General features: G+C 37.8%; 1 protein-coding gene across 2 annotated transcripts; it reads left to right on the top strand.

Moving 5' to 3' along the window:
• The first annotated feature begins 770 nt into the window (after window positions 1–770).
• sycp2 (synaptonemal complex protein 2) lies at window positions 771–19,898 on the top strand. Of its 2 annotated transcripts, none has more exons than XM_028022288.1 (45): window positions 771–853; window positions 948–1,088; window positions 1,175–1,303; window positions 1,392–1,496; window positions 1,582–1,606; window positions 1,821–1,906; window positions 2,004–2,098; window positions 2,183–2,217; window positions 2,323–2,465; window positions 2,562–2,614; window positions 2,821–2,866; window positions 3,066–3,164; window positions 3,289–3,349; window positions 3,444–3,592; window positions 3,817–3,873; window positions 4,043–4,129; window positions 4,235–4,340; window positions 4,642–4,757; window positions 5,339–5,393; window positions 5,501–5,546; window positions 5,631–5,710; window positions 5,800–6,239; window positions 6,337–6,464; window positions 6,563–6,599; window positions 6,688–6,755; window positions 6,853–6,898; window positions 7,079–7,122; window positions 7,271–7,331; window positions 7,455–7,617; window positions 7,716–7,777; window positions 7,878–8,042; window positions 11,588–11,734; window positions 11,874–11,990; window positions 12,643–12,793; window positions 13,453–13,742; window positions 14,996–15,247; window positions 15,619–15,670; window positions 15,795–15,926; window positions 16,295–16,449; window positions 16,673–16,767; window positions 17,038–17,137; window positions 17,264–17,322; window positions 18,726–18,804; window positions 19,070–19,126; window positions 19,495–19,898. In XM_028022288.1, the coding sequence occupies exons 1-45, from the start codon at window positions 830–832 to the stop codon at window positions 19,549–19,551; spliced, it is 4,695 nt and encodes a 1,564-aa protein (XP_027878089.1). In that variant the 5' UTR covers window positions 771–829; the 3' UTR covers window positions 19,552–19,898. The 2 variants fall into 2 exon arrangements, with proteins under 2 accessions (XP_027878089.1, XP_027878082.1); XM_028022281.1 differs by having other exon boundaries at window positions 11,871–11,990.
• Window positions 19,899–19,927: the final 29 nt, after the last annotated feature.

The raw sequence follows: 19,927 nt of genomic DNA, 5'->3' as shown, positions 1-19,927 counted from the left end.
GTTTTTTTACAATACGGTAAGTTGCTCACAATTAACACAATGTAATGGTTATTTTATCGACGTATTTTCACCCGTTCAGTTCCATTATGATCGTTGAGTATTAATTGTAATCTAACCCAAAAGGTGAAGGCACTGCTGTCAGAAGTTGTCGATATGCTAGCAAAGTAGGTTTCGGAGATATTAACTTGGCTCTGTGTTTTTATATACGCTTATTTTAGACTGATTTACTCTAGGTGAATGATGGAACATACTAAGAGTAAGTAAGCTTACTTTGTTAGTGTTTACACATATTGTTTTAAATTTCATTACCCGAGTTTTAACAGTCCTGAAAATATTCTCCGAGACAGCAGTATCCTCTATTTCGAAAAGATTTATACAGTATATACTTAAGCCACTGCATATCAATAGATTATTCTCTATGTTAAGTATATTTATAAATAAGTTAGTCATACATATGCTCAAATATTGTGTATAAATACATTTATTATTTGTATATTGCTTTAGAATTTATTCCACCTCATTTCCATTTCATTCTTGAGCCAGTATAATCACAGCTTCCCACAGTAGACAATGGGTTTACTATATATATATATATATATATATATATATATATATATATATATATATATATATATATATATATATATATATATAAATTATACTCAAGTTGTTATAGTGGAGGTAAAATAACGTCTAATTGTAACTTCATAAAGTCACCATACTACATGTATAATGTTAACTTACGTTGTGATTGACAGGTGTATGTTTTCTCAGTTCGTCCTGAGGACTGCGCAGGTCAAGAACAGAAAGTGTTCCTTAGGAAGCCAGAATGGCTCCAAGCGCCAGCACTCAGGTTGTGTCTGCATCACTGTCAGTTTATTTCAAGGTTAGTCCAGTATTAATTGTGAAACTAACCACATTCTAAAACTTGAAATGTGTATGTGCAGTTGGAGAATATAATCAGCGCAGCGTTGAAGAGTGGAGATGTCCGGCCTCTCGACTTGTTCTTAGAGAGAAATACATTTGAAGACATGTCCATTAAATGCTCCCAACAGTTCCTCAATAAATTGGACAAACTTGTCACCAGGGTAAGATTAGGTTCAAATAGTTGTTCATCATTCTGTTAGTTTAATTTTACAATTAAAAAACTCTAAGGAACTTTTATACTCTTTAGGGCTTGGATCATAAAGAGACCAAATCGGCCATTTTGGGACTTGCGAGCCTCTACAAATGTGGGAACAATTTGAAATTACCGAGTGGGGCAGGACTTTCAGGTTTAATATCTCAAGGACTAATTAAAAAGATAAGTATTTGCTACTAAAACATATCCAACAATGTTTACAAAGTAAGTATTTTCAGGTTTTAAATTATTATCATTATTTTTTGAGTACATGGTACAGTGGTTTGACAAATGCAGGAAGCTGTGGATCCAACACGGCCCACACTGGAATGAGACCATGTTTGAGCTCTCAGAGAACTTCCTAAGTGTCTTAATGGTGAGCTTGTGTTGATCAGTTAGCACATTTAGTGCAACAACACGTTTTCTGCCTAAAATATTTTCTCCTATTTCTTCTGCTGCAGGTAGTTCATGAGTCATGCAAAGAGGGTATGTCTGCAAATTTCACATTTCATTTGTCTTTTAGTTGAAAATAAAATGTTGAGAAAACTAACACAGAGTTAGAAATCCTGTTTGTTCAATTATACAACTATGTTAATGCTGTTGGTAACACTTGTGTGTCATTTGCATAAAATCAGATGACGATAAGTGGCTAAAGGTGTTCCTTTTCCCTGCAAACTTTATTCCCTAACATTCCTTTCAGGAACTTCCCAAGTGACTGAGTCCTTCCTGTATCCTGTCGGTCAGTTGGCAATAGACCCCAGAATCAACATTCTGATCCAGAAAGAGGTGGGGAAGAATTTGTGTAACTTCTTTTGAGAATGATGTTGAGTCTGATAAACGGAGGTCTTGACTGCAAATAAACGCAATCATTTTGCTCCGACAGGCAATTCGTAAATATAACATAATTCTGGATAAACTCCCGGTGGAGTTCAAGAAAAACAGGAGAATCGTAACATCACAAGACGCTTCAGATATCATGTGTGTAATTAGTTTTCTCGACGTGGTTCCGATTTCTAAAATTCCCACGCTTGCTGGAACCCACATGCGTTTATTTTTCTGCAGGAGCAAACTGGCAGGTCGGATTGTGGAGGGTGGTGGTAAGTTTTAAAAAAATATATATTATTATTTAATTTTTATATTTTTTAAACAAATACTGCTGCTTTTTTCATCCAAAATAAATACAGAACCATCCTATTTTGCAGATTATGACTTGCAGTCATCCCTGATGGAGGCATTATGCAGAATGGCCACTCCCGATCAGAGGAAGAAGCTCGCAGACCAGTGGTTCAGCATGGCCCACGTTGCCAGTGGTTTTGCCCAGATCAGTGACTCCGAATTTGAAACGGTACTAATAATTAATATGAATATTTACTTACTGGAGTAACATGTTGTTTTATTTATCTTTAAGAGACAAAATAAAAAAATAAATTTGTAATTTAAGGCTTGCAGAAGGTTTCTCAACATGGTGAACGGTATGCAGGGAGACAAAAGAAGGTATGACAGCACAACACATTTTCACATTTAATTCTATGAAATGAATTCAAACAATTATCGTTACACGTTGCTTTGCTGTGTCACACCGCAGAAGCTTTTTGGACGATTTCTAACCATATCTTCTCTAAAACATGTTGAATATTTGTTTTTTGTGTTTGGAAAGTTTGTATTTTTAACTGAACAGCAGTGTCCCTTCTGTGCCGCAGAGTCTACTCTTACCCCTGTTTAAGAGTGTATCTGGGCAAGTATGAGGTCAGTCTCAACAAGGTTTTTAATCAGAGCTTCAATATGTATTGGTACTCTAAAACATGATTGATTGTGGCACGAAAGTAAATGTCCTCTGGTAGTGAATGATTATCTTGTCATTAGGTTTTGAGCACATAGAGATAAAAGTGGAATTTATTAGTCTATATAAGTAGTTATTGTAAAAAGATTCTGCTTATCTTGTTAGCTGTTGATGCCATCCGACGAGAAACTCGAGGAATTCTGGATTGACTTCAACCTTGGCAGCAGCAGCATCTCCTTTTACTTCTCTTTGCCTGATGAAGAGGTACTAGCACATCAAGGTTGTTCTGTGGGAAACAAAATCAGCTGAACAGAATTTGTTTGTTATGTTTTATCGAAGGTTAGCCTTGATTAGAGCCTAACAAGGCCAAATTTTCCGTTTTATCCAGGATGGCCACTGGGAAACAGTTTGCATCAATGAGAATGAAATCCTCAGCTACACGGTGACAGGTTACCACGGCACTGAAATAACTCTGTATCTTTGGTCTTTACTGCAGGCGAGATAAATGGACAATATACAATAAAAACTTCTCTTTATCTCTAGAGGTGGGCAAGAGGAAAATCTTGCTGCTCAAGCTGTCAGAGGTCGTCGTTGTTGATTCAGTGGAAGGATCCAGTCTCATCATCCATTTCAGCTCCTCTCTGGACATCCTACAGGCCGCTTGCAATGTTTTTGGAGATGACAAAAACAAAGTTAGTGACTGATTCATTGTATAATATATAAATACTACAACATTTGTTGTGGTATAGAAAAGGTTTTGAGCAAAACTGATGAAACATTAAGGTGGGGAAACCTGGCACTACACAAACAACAAATTTTTAAATGTTAGTATGTACTGTCAATTAGACTATGAGAAAAGGAAACATTTCTGTCATAATAAATTATTGTCTGGCGTTAATCTCTTTTATTCTGTCAGGGCACCAATGTAGTGAAAACAGCAGCTAAACACATAGTAGAAGGGAGCAGCACCCAGGTAAGCAAAATCCTGACAGCAGGCTTTATTTATTGTGATATTTACACGTGAAATGCAGTGTGCTGATCCTTTGTCGACAAGTTTATTTCTCAGAGCGTCTTCAAGCTGTCTTGGCAAACCCAAAAATTCATGTATTGATGTTGCTGTTTGTGTGTGTCTTTTCACACAGGTTGTACCAGAGAGCCAGGTGTCTCTGAGTGAAAATGAGAAAAACACCGTCCCCTACCTGTTGTCCGCCACAACTGCACCTGCACAGGCAACACGTTTGAATTTTACATAAATCAAAAAAATACTCTAATCTGTTGTTTAATATTGTAATAATAATGTGAACATATCAGGTTGTCTTTTGTCTTGCATCTAGATGGTGACCCCTGCCAGACAGCGGATGTCAGAGTCCACCATCTACTTTAGCAGCAGTGAGGGAGGAAGTGTAAATGTCGACCGTTTTCTTCCTGCTAAGCCATCAAGTGAGTAATTCCTTGAAAGTGTAACATCACTAGTCGTGTAAGAAATAAGTTAATACCAGCTCGAACGTGTTAGTGGTTGTGTTAGATTGTTTTTGCTCAAGTTCCAACTTGGCATATGGTTGATACTTTGCTCTGCAGCACACACACGTTCATTGACCAATGCTCAGTTCATTTATTATCTCTTAAGGACTCATTTATACAGCAACCTGTCTGTCAGGATTAAAACACAGTGATTATTACAAACATGTGAGTCAACCTTTACTTGATACCATTTGCTTTTCTTTTTGTCTGTACATTACAGCCAATAGCAAAGACAGTACCTCTTTGCTGAAGGTCTCTGTTTGCAGTACAGCTGTTAGGACCAGCAGCCACAACACAACACCGTGCAGCACTCAAGTGTTTGGCAACAAGGACCAGGTTTGTCACAAAAGAAAACTTCAATGATGCACTACTTGGTCTGTCTTATAAAATACATCAACATTTCTGGTTGCAATGGGACAAAATGTGAAAAGGTTTAAGGCATACAATTGTTTTTGAAAAGCCCTTTATGTTGAGCACTCAATTAAAACAGATAATTGACCTTAAACAAGATCATTTATTGATCTATCAATTTACCGGTGTTTTTTTAAAAACAAATTTGTTACACTATCTTTTTTATCATATTTTAGGCTAAATGTTACAGTCCATTTTAGGCTTAATTTCTTAAGATTTCTAAAGGTTAGATCAACACAGAAAGTAACAGAATCTGAAAAAAAGTTTCATTCTTTTTATTCTGAAATAACAGAAATAATATTTGCCACTAATTCTATAGTAAAATTATTCTTGGTAGATTGTAAACGACCTCCATAAAAACTCAGCAGAATTCATTGTTGGTTTACATAAAGTCTTGAAAATGATTACTTTTTGTTTCACCAATGATGTCATAGTTTACTGAAAGTTGTATGTTAACAATATCTGCATGTCATTCATTTTTATGCGTTGTTTCTGTGTTTCTACAGAAGATGCCAGTGGCAGCAGCAGAAGATTCCTTTCTATTTGAAGAAAAGTCTCAGGGTATTGCTACAGCGACTTTGATCTGAACTTGCCACCAAAAATACAAACATATGTTTGTAATTCTTTAGATTCTAAAATTTTTCTTCTCTTCACCTTTTTACCTCCAGAAACCAATTTTGTACCCGACACACAACCCAGAGCGGCATGTAACACGTAAGTCTAGGGATAAACTTACACTCTTCAAGACAAAGACAGTTTTTCTATAAAGAGAAGTCATCTTGTTTGTTCAAACTACAGCAGCTCTAACTGGAGCAAATTATCCGCCTCTGAAATGTTAAGGATGCCAACTCAGAAAATCACCTCATTATCAAGACCTGGTAAACAAAGTTGAAAACCGATATCAACATAGTGTATATGTATGTATGCTTGGGTGTGTTAATCTGTGCTGTTATTTTTCTCTGTTTAGAGCCTAATTCAAGTTTGCTGGAACCACAGCAGCGCTGCCCTTCCTCAGGCCAGAAATTGTCCGTTTCCGAGTCGAGCCTTGTTCTCCACAAACAGTTCCACAGTGAGTTGACCGAGCGACTGCAGAAGCTCCTCAATGACAGGAGCAAAGATCCTCTGCCTCAGGAATCAGCTGATCACCACAGGAAAGCGTCCAATACCAAACGGGGCTCCAGAGAAACAGACTCAGAAAACACCCGTGCTACTGAGACTGTTCCCAAAACGCAAAGGGCTCAGAGAAGCAAACAATCTAAAGAGAATAGGAAAGAAAAGGCGGCACTGGAAGCAGATGCTGATGCCGCGAAAGCTTCAGAGAAGACCTTCACAAATAAGACTGTCGAGAACCAAAAACAATCTCAGGTCAAAGACGACATCAAGATGGCGATTTCGAGGAGAGACAAAGTATGAATTTTGTGTATTCAATCCGTCTTAACCAGATGTTTAAAGTTATTAATGGTTTCAGTGATCAGTTTTATTCTCGTTCTCACGTATAACTCAGAGAGACTCAGAGGTCACAGCTAGCATGATGAAGCTCATCTCCAGCCGTTACGAGACTAAAACCCAAACCACAAGAAAAAGCAGCACAGAGAAAATGACTCAGAACTGGATCCCCCCTCTTATAAACAGGTATGCACATTTAGGGATTTTCTTCGTATCAATAAACATACTTCAGTTAGCGCAGAAAAACACCATACACTGCCTGGTTTCGTTTTTTGTCGTCATAGGTCAATCTTTAACATGGGCAAGATGCCGACGGGTAACGTAAGTCTTTGTTTAGCTGATAGCTTGACTTTACCTGAAAAGTTACTGTTTCACCTGCTTGTTTAACTGAAGATATTTTATGCTACAGATGGAAACACTCAGAACAGTAAATGATAGGAAATCCGTAAATTCAACCACAGCCTCTGTGAGAAACAAGTAATGCAAACATTTGAGTTGAAATTGGGGAGGAAATGATAAATTGTAGAGTTGTGATTTATTTGAAGTTGTATTTAATCTCCCTTTTGTTTCGTAGGAAAGATACCTTTGCATTCAGTGCTGATTCTCCTCCCTCCATTGGGGTAATGGATCCTTTTTTTCTTTACTTTCCTTCTTGATTGTTTTGCAAATGAAAAATGTGTAGGAACCTTGACCTGTAATTCAGTGGCCAACATTTTTCAAGAGGCGGCGTAACTGCTCTAATTTAATGTTTTTAATTACTGTAGATATTTAAGTTTTATAAATGTGTTCTTGCCCATTAGAAAGAGAACCAAGCCTTTACCAAATCACTTGTCACATCAACCAGGTAAACCACAATAACATATGCAATGAGAAAATGAAGAAAAAAAAAAATCCAATCCTCAGAGGTTTCACTCCATAACTATTCAAATGTGGAACTTCTGAGATTTTCTTTTTTTTTTGGATGTTTCATTTTTATTTTTGTTGTTTGACAGTAGCATCCACAACTCCTCTTCATTTCTCATCACATCTAAGAAAGCGCAACCTCTGGCAAAAGTACGTTCAAGTTATAGAAGTCCAAAATAATTGATGTTTCTCTGTTTGGAGCAGCATGGCTGCGTATTGGCTTGTCTGACAACATACATCTGCATTTGTCACCTGCTGACATGTATTTTGCAGAACAAGCTGCATGTGAAAAAGCATCTGTTCAGTGACACTGAGACGGACGCCACGACAGATGTCAGCTGGCTGAGAGAGTCAGCCAGGAAGCCCAAACCCCAAGTCATCAAATACTCCAGACAGGCACAAATCAAACCCAAAAAAGTCCCTCTGCAGTCTCCAGGTCCATAGCATTTTATTTATTCCAGAAAAGCTCAATAACAGAGTGAATCAGTGATCCTATACATACAGCTTCTTATATCATTTGGTATTTACTTACAGACATACCCACAGATTTACAATCAGTTTCAAAAGTTGGGAAAGACAAAAGCAAACTTACTCAGGTAAGACATTGCATCTAAGTACTGCCCCACAAACTGCTGCTGCTGTACCCCACGTTACCACTGTGTGTCACTATTGTATAACAAGAATCTGTGTTCATAGGCGGCTATGGATCAGCCAAAGGCAGTGAAGCAAGCAGCAGCCAGCAGTAAACCACAAGCTGCTGCAAAGAGGCCCAGGAGAGTGGCAGCCACCTCTAAGAAGAACTACAAGGACCCAGATACAGATGACAGCCAGTCGGAAACAGAGACGTCTCACTCACCCAAGGCAAAAGAGCTTTTTCTATGCCTTGTGTTTTGTGTTTAAACAACTCATCTGAGCATGCTCATCTGTGCCAAATTCACAGAACTGTCTGTTGAAAGCATACACAAAGTCGTGGCTTTGAGCTTTATAAAATTTTATATAAAATCTTTTATGAACATTTTGGTTATACTGTGAAAATATATCATTTTAAACTTTCTAAGTAAATAAACTACTCAAAAAAAGATAGGGATATTCAGCTTTCAGGTGAAATTTTAGGACAACCCGATTCACTACAATCTTGACAGGTGAACTTTATGTTACCTTATCAAAATTTCTGAATGCACAGCTTTCTGTTCTATAACATCCTGAGTAATGATCAATTTCATAACAAGTGTTTGGCCCATGAATCAACCAATAAATTTCCAGATACAATCAGAGTTGGCATTTTAACAATCTTCCTCATCAGACTGTTCGCATTTTGACATCATGAAACCAAGACAACACCTAACAACTAATTAGCAGTACCTCGCCATCTCCTGGCTTCAAACCGCATGTCCACAGATGGAAGCGGCCACTGAGCTTTTAGTGTCACAGAGTGTCATCAGCAGGTTGCAACAGAAAGAAAGCAGAAAGCCATAGAAGTGGCTGACCTTTGGGCATACACCACACTGATGACCGCTTCATTGTGGAACTGTGTGATGAATACCAGGAATACATAAGGTCATTTCAGATCATTCGAAACTGTTGACATCCGCATGGTCTGCGTGCTAGATGACCCACAAAGGCACCTGAACACACCACCAGGTCAAATCGTCTTGCATTGAACAGAGAGCATTTACACTGACTGGACAAGGGACCATTGGGCCTAAGTGCTGTTTTCTGATCAAAGTAGATTCATGCTTAGCAAAAATGAGCCAATAACGATGCTGGAGGCGACAAGAGAGCGCTGTGCATCAGCCACTGTTGTCACTAAACGAGCTTTTGGAAGTGTTACAGTGTGGGCATGTGTGTATAGTCAATACAGAACTACTGTACACTTAGTGACTATAACAGTGTGTTGTTGCGCAACACCCCCCCCCTCCTTTCTGTCTCTACTCTCTCACTCTCGTACTTCCTCTTCTGAGAGGGGAGATGTGCTACCAGCTCTCCGTCTAACGGGTCCGTTGAGTTTCCTAAATCTGCTGGGATTTACCCTGTCCAGAACTGAAGTAAACTCTGTTTAAGCTGGTTTCGAGAAACGATTCGCCTGGTTATCTGACGGCCTACATCCAGGTGTCCCACCCTTCTTCCCCCTGTGAATTAGCCAGACTGAGCAGCCTACAGCCAACTAGTTTCACAGAGCACACCTGTTAACGGTCGCTCGTTCTCTATTTTACAACTTGCATTTGTTATTGAACCAGGTAGGTTTTAGTGACTCGGTCGAGTCCCAAGGATGAGGTTTTAAATATGGGCTACCAGCAACCTAAAAACATTTTCCACCTCTTCCTCTCCAGAATCAAACATCACAGCTATTTTACAACCATCAAAGAACTTTAAGGCGACTCATTAACTGAATGTCCACAACATCTTTAGATTTTCTTTATGCTAAATATTTTATTAGTAAGGCATTTTTGCAAGGGTCAGTACAGCTTAATTCAGTAGCAGAAATAATCAAATAAGTAAAATCAATCATCTAGTCTATCTTTCCCTACTGCTGATACTGAGAACTAAAAAAGGGAACCTTTGAGAGAGACGGACGGAGTTTGGCGCCTCGAACCCCAGACCTGGCACGATGATGAAGAAGGTGTTGCAACAGGAGGAAGATGTTGATCGATGAAGGCCAGGATCTCCGCAGGTCTGATGAGCCTCCTCTCCGCATGGATGCTGAGGTCACACAGGACTTGGTGCTGGCAGGAAAAAAGGCACCAGTTCTTCTTCCTTGTCTTTGTCTTCATCTTTGTCTTTGGGGTCAGAACCCAGCCGATGAGAGAAGTGCGATTCGAAGCCACAGATTGTGGGCCAGACGGGTTGGTCTCCATGTGCAGGACAGTCTCCGGCTCCGTGGCCCCGGCTCTTCTTCAGCTGCAGAGTTCTTTGTCCATCTCGATCTTGGCTCGAAGCTGCCCGGAGGATCCAACGAAAGGTTCCTCTTTTGCACCCACCTTATATAGGGATCATCTGTCTGCTTAGACAGATGATCTCATATCCGTCACTGTCTTAAGAGACATCATGTCATGATGTCTGTGCCAATGTCTCAGGGCTGCTCAACCTCCTGTTTCCATATAAGGTGCTGATCATCTCTGCTCTCCTGTTAGTTCCCCTTTTTCCCTTCCTGTCACCTTTCACCTACCATCTACCTCCAACATATCAGTGATGTTTAATTGCAGTTTTACAACCTTTTACACCATTTCAAGTTCAATGTCAAAATCACATTTATATCACATTTATTTTCTTTAGCTTCTCTGATTTAGCATTCATTTATAATTTTATAACCATAACTTATTAATTATTCTTATTATAATCTTAATGTGAGTTATTACAGATGTTTTTCTGAAAAGAAACCAAGAATAATCCATGATTCTAATTATATAATACCAAAGTTACAGTTACTTGTTTTTCTTGTAAGTGTTCTCACAAATGTAAGTGTAAGTATTATTACAATTAAACCAATATTAATATAAGTATTTTACTTTGAATCTTATCCAATTACTAATAATGTTTAGATTTCATTCTTTAAAACTTTCATGCTTTAAACTAAGAAATAGTCTCAGCTATTTTTATAAATCTGCAGGCTGGAAACTTCCTCTTTTTCCAGGAAACCTGCTTTTCCTGTTTAATGACTCTCTCTGACTGACTATGATTTCTTATGATTAGATAGAAAAAAGTAGAATTAAAGCAAAGTTTGCATGAGACAAAAACAACACACACAACTAGATTTATTTTATTGACACTTAAGTCTAATGTTGGGCTTTGATGTCACTTGAGTGATTCATTTTAAAGATAACTTTATTTATTATTACTGTTAAACTAACTTTATTGACACTTAAGTCTACTGCTGGGCCTTGATGTCACTTGAGTGATTCATTTTAAAGATAACTTTATTTATTATTACTGTTAAACTAAAATCTCCAGCATGGGGAAGTGGAATGAGCTCGGATTTTCTTGACAAGTGACAAACCCATATACTGCGAATAACATTCATTCAGCAAGAAGAACACATGCCTAATTTCACTTTCATGGATAACAGTTCTCCAGCAAACAATAAGTCAACTAGTGAACAGAATGAGATGTCGTTATCAAGGTGTTGTTGATGCTCAAAGGCACATGAGATGTTATTTAGAGATTGATATTTTTGTTGCATACACAACTCTTTTGTTGGCTTTTTTCTGTGACATGAAGAAAGGACCATTGCATTGCATTATATATCATTATAGGGTGAACCTTTTACACTTACCATAAATTTCACCCAAAATGCCTTTCTTTTTGTGAGTGTGTTACTAGTACGTGTCAACTCCAGTATTTTAGTGAATGGTAAATCCCGACTTGGGTTTTTTCAGATTTGACAAAGTGCCATTTTTCCTTTGAAATAGCATTCCTCTGCCGATAATTTGAAGAATTCAGAAAAGACAAAAGAGGTTGCGCCAACAAAGAAGAAAAGGACTGCGAGCAAACAACCAGTCAAAATGAAACCACCCACAGAGCCTGTGTTGGATCTGTATCCTTCTTCCAAAGTAGAGGTAGATACATTTTGTTTAGTTTCACTCACATTAACTGATGATTGTGCACAAATATTCATAGTTAGACATCACAGAAAGAGCTGAATAAATAATACATGTTGGTGTGTCTGGCTGTTTGATTTGTTCTGTCGCACAGGAGTGGAACAAGGAGGAGAACTGTGCAGATGATCCACCGATAAAGAAGAGTAAAAAAAACCTTTTTGACCACCAGGCAGACAAATACAGGGAGGCCAATCTCACAGAAACAGATCTTAAGGTGAGAGTTCAGTCATAACAATGAATATTGTGAAATAGGATTTGTGAATAAAGCCTTTCAGTCGATGCTAGTTTACTCTAATGACTTAGTAATCCTGGTGGTAAAATCCCCAGAATAAACAACCCTCTAATAAAGTACTATATGAAACAATGATAATGGCTAATTCATGAGAGATTATTTAATCTTTTATTTTACATTTTTTTTTGTACAAGAAAAAAGAAATAGAGCCCACAGTGGAACTGGAATGTATAAAGCTTCACATTTTCCACATTTGTAATGTTACAGCCTTATCTAACTCTACACACATCACATAAAGACAACATGAAAAGAATTTAGAGATTTTTGAAAGTACATTGAAAGTAAGATATCTTATGTTCATAAGTATTCACAACCTTCTCTCAGTAATATGTTGATGCACCTTTGGAACCTATTAATGTCGTATTCGTCTGGTATTTAGCAAAACAAAACGTAAAGCTGAAAGAAAACAAGAAAAGCTTAGTTTGATTTGATCTGAGAAAGAAAGGTTGAAAGTCTTTTTTACATAATATGTGTTAAACAGCTGTTTTCAGTCATTTACTTTTTTATATATAAATAGTGTGGTATTTCATGCTTACAGCTGTCCAGAATGAATAAAAAGATTATTTCCCAACAGATTAAAGCGGGGAACATTCTCCAGGAAACTTTGATGTTGAATAAGAAAAATGTCATCCCAGGTCGAGAACAAACGAGTTCTTTGAAGGATTCCTTGGCCGCCTGCCAGACCTCTTTCTGTCCGACTCCTCCTTTCATTGAAAAGATGAGATGTAAGTTGGAGTGGAAAGCTCCTTACCAACTTCAGAGAGAGACAACAGTCTTTTGACTTCTTTGACATCAGTCAAATTTTTCATGGTTAATAAAATGGTTTCATTACATCACATAAGCCACTTTTATATATATTTTGCAGTCCCTTTGACAGTTCTTGAAGTGGAAAATGATTCAGATCATTCAAATTGGCTAATTTGAGTACAGTTGGGCAACTGTAAGGATTTCCTAATTTTTACAGCATGGCTAAATTAAGTGGAAAGTTTGTAATTTTAACAGATATAGCTACTGGTGAATGTGATCCATCTCAGTTTTTAAATCTAAATAACATGGAGTGTTATTGTTAGCAGTTAGGTAGTGACGATTTGTTTCAGAAGTAGGGTTAGACTATAAAATTTGACTAGAATAGTTGCACATAACATGCTTTTATACAAACAACACTTTGCACCTTATGGTATTTATCTTAACATTTTGTCAATGTGTATATTCAGTTGAGTCTCAGTTTGTACGTGGTGCTTCTTTGCTCCACACGATGTTATGCTCTCCAAACCCTTAACCATAAAACAATGTGTAGAAAGGGTGTATATGTTGACCTTCTGTGCTCTGACCAATATCTGAAGCCAGCTGTTAGAACATCTGTGTTTGCTTTGGACCCTCACAGCCGCTGGGAGGTCAGCTCCAACCTTGGGTTTGACCTGCTCCACTGTCCTCAGCCCACGGGGATCCCCACTCCCTACCTCCAGAGATCTATCCTGCCAGGACACCCCCTCTCCAGTCCTGCTGCTACCCAAAGTTCGCTCCACAGTCAGCAGCAAAGGCCAGCTTAAGCCGTCTTTCTATAATGTAGAACAAAATCAGGACTCTTCGAAGACTCCGTCCATCCCTTCTGCCTGTTCGCTTTCAGGTCAGACCCCTGCGCCCAGTCCCCCCACTGGACTCACTGCTGCAGAGGTTGGTCAACCTCCTAATTCTGAAAACGTATGTCACGCTCAAATATTCTGCTTCAAAGTTAAAGAGTGGTTGACTGTGTTCTCTCTCCACTTTGATAATACTGCTCGTAGTCGGATTGAGCCATTTTGTTAGCTCCAGAAACAACCCAATTTACTCTTTATCAAATATTTGCATAACCTGGAAGTTCAGGCCTGATATTCACAAATTGATACAGATGGTTGCTGAATTCTCAGAGAAAGCAAAATGATTATCAGTGGATTTGTGAGAGAAGGTAGTTGAACTTTAGGATATTGGACAATATCTAATAGATGGGGAATTTCAACCATCTGTCTTCGAATTCTAATTAAGAAACTAACAAATTCTGTTGAAATTAATCAACAGCTGGGTAGACCAACAAAAAAAGAGAAATAGTGGAGAGGAAATTGTTCAGGTTTGAAAAACCTGCAAATAACCTCTACTGACATGTAAGACTATGTGAAAAGAAGAAACGTTGCTGTTTTTAGATTCTTTATAAGAATTTATAAATCCAGAAATTTACTGATATAAATCACCTTTTTTTCAGTAATGTTCTATATTATTGAGTTTTACCTTCCAGGTAAAACGTTCACTTGTGATGTTTTCTTCCAGTTATCAAATGCTTCTTGCAACACTTCATCTTGGCAATTATTCAACATCTCCCCTCTTAGTCTGAAATGTAGCATCTTCATATGATTCACATACCATTACCTCACGTGTAAGCCACCAGCGTTAGTTGACAGTCGTGAATCACTGGAAAAATATATCAGCTGTAAGCTGTTAAATAACCGAAGACCGTCCGATAGGTGAGCTGGAATTCCCAGAAGTTGAACTCAAACAAACTGCGACACTTTAGGGAGAAACACAGAGGTTCTCTTTTAAGACTCATTATTGTAACAGCCAAACCCACAGTTATACACAGATCATAAAGTAACATGAGACTATTTAGCTAAAACTGAAACTAGACCATTCAGAGGGAACGAGTTATTTGACGAGTTAAAAAGAAAATTGTGTAGTGATTACGTAGGATATAATGAACAGTGAAGTATCACAATTGAAATATTCTTTCGAACTCCAGGCTGATAATATTACTGCTGCACTTCATCTGCTTCCTACTGCCCTCATCATTCCTTGTTTGTAATCCACAGCAGACATTTGTAATTACAAAATGAGCTGCAATATCGCCTCAGATCAACAATTTGTCATAATGTTCTCTCGCCTTAATTGTTTGTTTTCAGATTTGCGCAGTCCAGCAACATCTGTCCCCAGCGCCTCCGTCACTTTTGTCTCCATCCACACAGCCACTCTTGACATCAACTCTTCTGGAGCTAGACAAGCCATCAATACCGTCTGCCCCCAGGTCACCGGTCCCTGGAGTCGCCTTACCCAGTGGTTGTTACCTTGACCTCAGTAAAGTGTCCTCAGTTTCTCTGGGCTCCCTGAGCCATTCATCGCCAAAGTCGTCAGTTCTCAGCAGAAACATGAACGAGGTTTTTATCTCTTTTCCTGAGGATTTTTTAGGAGTGCACCGATTGTAGTTTTTTTGGCTGATCCCCGATTGCCAATTCTAATTTTGACCGATTTGTTTTGTCTGACATATTGCTAAATATAGTAATATGTCAGACATACTGTACTTACTCTTTATAATGTGTAAAACATTGAGAACTTTTAATGTTTAGAGTGTTTGTAAAAGTGTAGATTTTTGTCATTAACTATGTAGGAACCCCTATCTTGGATGTTTGTAGATTACTGAGTGGATTGGACAATTTAAAAAGTGGAAATAGATTATTACGTTATTACGATTGGTGAATTTATATGACCATAAAATAAGTGCCTATTGCATCACTGTTGATTCTGATAGAAAACACCGGTCACTGACAAGAACCTTGAGCTGACACAGCATTTTGTCTCAGGTAAAACGTTTGTTTGTTAAGTTGATAACAACATAATGTGTGCACCACAAAGAAATCGCTGCTATATATTAGTGTAGAAAAAGAGAAAAACGATGGCTGGTTGATGCCTGGACGTGTCTTTTAGGACCCGCTCGCAAGCGCTGCATCTCATTATCCAGTAATTCTGAGGAAGATGAGAAAGAAGAAGAGAAGAAGAAAAGCAAGATGAGAGGCCAGCATTCTCCTCGAATGAAGCCAAGAAAACTTTTCAAGTCTTGTAAGCCATATTTATCATTCTCAGACTGCCTCCCCCTCCCCAAAAAAATAGCTCTTTTGCTGAAATAATTTTTTAGAAAAGCCAGAACACTGCTGGCAGTAATTGCGCATAAAAATGCCCGGGATGAGGTGAAACCACGAGCCATCTCATTCTCTTAAACACTTGAACTCTACAGTACATGATGAAATTATGTTTTCACCACGATTTTACCAAACATTTTATGTGGGGTTTAGGCAACTTTCTAAAAAGAAAATATCTGATTTTTCAGTGAGAATTATGCAGCGAGTGAGACGTGTTTAGTGGGTTTGTGTTGGAACAACAAAAGCGATTCAAACTAGAAGTGACGTCTGGATGTGTTCTGCTCACAGTTGCCGAAGTTTCTGCGGTGGATGAACTGAGCCACATAAGCTGCAGTCACTGGGAGACTGAAGAGATGGAGGAGGATTCAGAGCTGCCAGAAAGAACTCTGAACCCAAATAACCTCTGTCAGCAGCTGAGCTCTGATCTGAAAAACAAGTTCCAGGTTTACTTGCACACATTCATACACAAACGCACACATCCCCCAAAATAAGAAAATATCCTGTACTGTGTTTTATGCCCATACCCTTTCTGACACCATGAACAGGAATACTCTTATAAGGCTTCAATTAACTGAGTTTAGTTTAGAAAGCAGTGACTACCTTTAAGAATGGACTCTTCTCTGACTTGTCTTGACCAACTGTATGTCGTGTAATAAATGTTTTCAGAACCGTTGCAAGATTATGGAAATCTACAACAAGCAATCTTCCAAAACCGTCCAGCAACACATTTCCTCTATTGGTGTCCAACTTAACAAAAAAAGGTCTGTTCTGGGGGATTTTATGGCTTTTTAACGTATTTCTATCCTTTTTGTTAAATGCACAAATTGACTTGAAAATGATTTGACCTTCAGTACTATTTAATGAAGTAAAATATAGATGGTTGTCTGACTTTTGTTTTATCAGTGCTCTAAATTTCCAGTTATTGAATAGTCACACGCTACTATAGGCTCTAAATCCTCAATGTTCCTACTTTGTGGGATAAAACTCTGCATGCATGCTTTTCTTCTTTAATTGTTTTCTGCTCTGCACAGAGTACAGAGAGTTGGACAAATTCAAAAGGTCCTTTTGGAGGAGATCAAGAAGATGGAGCTAGACGACAACATGCTGCAAAACATGGAGAAAGACGTGACTGTGGGTCACTTAAGCTTGTTTTCACCTGTAACTGTGATCATGAAACTACCATTTCAAATGTAAAAACTTTAAAATTGCTCATTTTAAACAGATGACAGAAATCATTTGGACCTTTCTTTCTTGCAGATATTCTGGAAAAAGCAGATGATGACTCTCCGTACTTACCAGAAACAGGAAACTAAGAGGTGAATTAAAGACTTATGTGTGTCTCCGTAGACGCTGAAAGAGTCATATTGTTCTTCAGCCACACTCTTCTGATCATTGATTGTTTTTATGTTCTTTTTGCTCAAGTTTGGACTAAAATACTCTGTAAAATGTTGAACAACACACTTGTTTATTCAATAGAACAAGGATTAAAGGGGTTGACTGGAAAATCATTTCCCCCCTCTGGGCTATCATCAGAAACTAAATATGTCTCCCTGCAGCACAAGCTATTTTTGAAGAGATGTTGCCACTGCTGTAACTAATAGGGATTTTACAGACGATTTGCCTGTGTTCAGCGATTGACTGTTATCCAGCCAGCACCCAGATTTACTACCATGGCGTATACACCTTATGCTTCTCAGGCTGTAACTAGCACACTCTATTATCCAAGCAATGACCTTTTTGTTAAATTAACACTTGATTCTGAAGTTTTGTTATGCTGTGTGGCAACACATCCTTATGCACATCACTGTGCTTTCTGGTACACTGTCACTGTTCTCCCAATGTTTACATTATAGGCTTTGAAGACACCGTTAGCATATTACCTGATAGCAGTCATATGCAACTAATATTAAGAAACAAATTGCCATACCATAGTAATATATGAGATAAAAGTGTTTGTCTCTATTATATAAACATGATTACATTGGTCTGGCTTTTTTTCCTGATAGATACTAACGTCCAGTTTTCTTGAAATCTCTCCTGCCAATTCGATTTTGAGCAAATATGACTTTTTTTCTGAGGAATTTAACATTTAAAAAATGTGCTGCAAGTTAAATACAACAACAAAAAAAAGAAATTAAAAGATTTTGTCACAATAAACACTTCTTACTTTGATTTTTTTTTAAAAAATAAACTATTGACCAAAAGGTTGGGAGTTTGTAGTTTTGACACAGTTAGTGAATAGACGGAAACATACATTTTTATTATTTTACCCCTGCACTCACCAATTATTTATGCATCTCTGTGATCAATAATTATTTCAAATGTGTATTTTTCTTGGACACATAAAATTAGACACCACCTGGAAACAGATTGCATTTGACTATGTTATCATTATTGAATTGCACTCAGATTTGAATGATTTTAATTAGTTATCCATCTTGATGCCGTGTTATGTGAGAATGTTAGCATGTGTGTTAATCGTCACCAAATCCTGATAAAAAAACATGTGGTGGCCTTATTATTCTGCCCATTTAAATAAGTTTCTCAATTTAAAAAGTATTCACTTCTATACATGATTTTGAATTTGAAGTCATTCTGTCAACCGATCCATAATTTTTGCCATTGAAAATGTGTTATTTGCATTTTTTTTTTTTTTTTTTAATCTTCACAAACAATCTTTTCCCTTCTTTTTTTGTGTTGGTATGCATTATCCTTCCAGAACTGATACACTGAAGAAAACCTTACAAAGTGTCACTGGTCACAGCTGGGATTACGAAGACGGGGTTTTCAAATCAGAGGTATGACTCCCACATACATATAAATTGTATGATTTATTGTGTTGCTTCTGTGGTAATAATTGTACAAATCCCAAGAGGAGAAACTTTAGTTTTAAATCATAGTAGACCACTTCAGCCTGTTCCTGTTAAGGACTGTAATCACTGCTTAAGCATCAATTTTAGTACCAGAAATGTGTACTCTTTTCTCTCCATGTCATCAATTTACTCACAGACCAAATTGTGTCCCATATCCATAAAATCTTTTTGTACTCGCTGCTGCTTTCAGATGTGCCTGATAAAAAAAGACATGAAGTCAATTCAGGACAGGCTTCTCAGTGAAATGGTGAGTTGACACCAACACAGGTGACTGCTTAGCCTAAAAATCTGGCTTTCGTGTTTTATTTTTCACCCTGCCTCTGAGAACGTGTACATTCAGTTATATGTAAGAACTCTACACACCTGCGTTTAAACACCAGGTTTTTGTCACGTAGGAAGATAAAAGCAAGACGGATAATTCCAGACCGTTTTCCCCCCCCCCCACACCTTTAGTGTGACATTTATTCTGTCCAAATCAAATGAAAAACAAAAATGTTAGAAAGAATGTGTGGACTCTGAATATCCACTTTGACATCCAGTGTTGTAAACAGTATTGCCTGAGATGCTTTATCCTGTTCTAAATTATTTTTTCCGACGCTTGTGCGCCGCTCGTAGCACGAGGGAGAGATCCAGAGTGTGAAGAGAGGACTACATGCTTTGTTTTTCCCCTGATGGATCCAGGTTTGGAGGTGACCAAAAGTTACCCTGCACTATGAACCAATGTGTCAACATGTAATGTTGTTTCTACTGTGCTCACATACGATGTTTTTACTCCAGATTCTTTTGTTTTGTGTGGATGCATCCAGTTGTTTGAGAGCTGGATTTGTTCCTAATATGCATTGTGTTTCGTTGGAGATGTTTCTAAATTTTAGAAGAATGTTCTTTACTATCCAGTGAGATCTAAAGAAAATCCCCTTGGTGTTAGTACAAACAGGGCATTACCTTCTGCATGGCTTTGATATTTTTAAAACACTGTATTTATGTTTTAGTGAAAGATGTTTGAGTAATAAAAAAAAAAATCCTAAATGTATTTAATTGTTTTTAAACC

This window comes from Xiphophorus couchianus, chromosome 1, assembly GCF_001444195.1.
Source record: "Xiphophorus couchianus chromosome 1, X_couchianus-1.0, whole genome shotgun sequence".
In the NCBI taxonomy this organism is placed as follows: Eukaryota; Metazoa; Chordata; class Actinopteri; order Cyprinodontiformes; family Poeciliidae; genus Xiphophorus; species Xiphophorus couchianus.
This window is presented reverse-complemented; position numbering and strand designations above follow the sequence as displayed.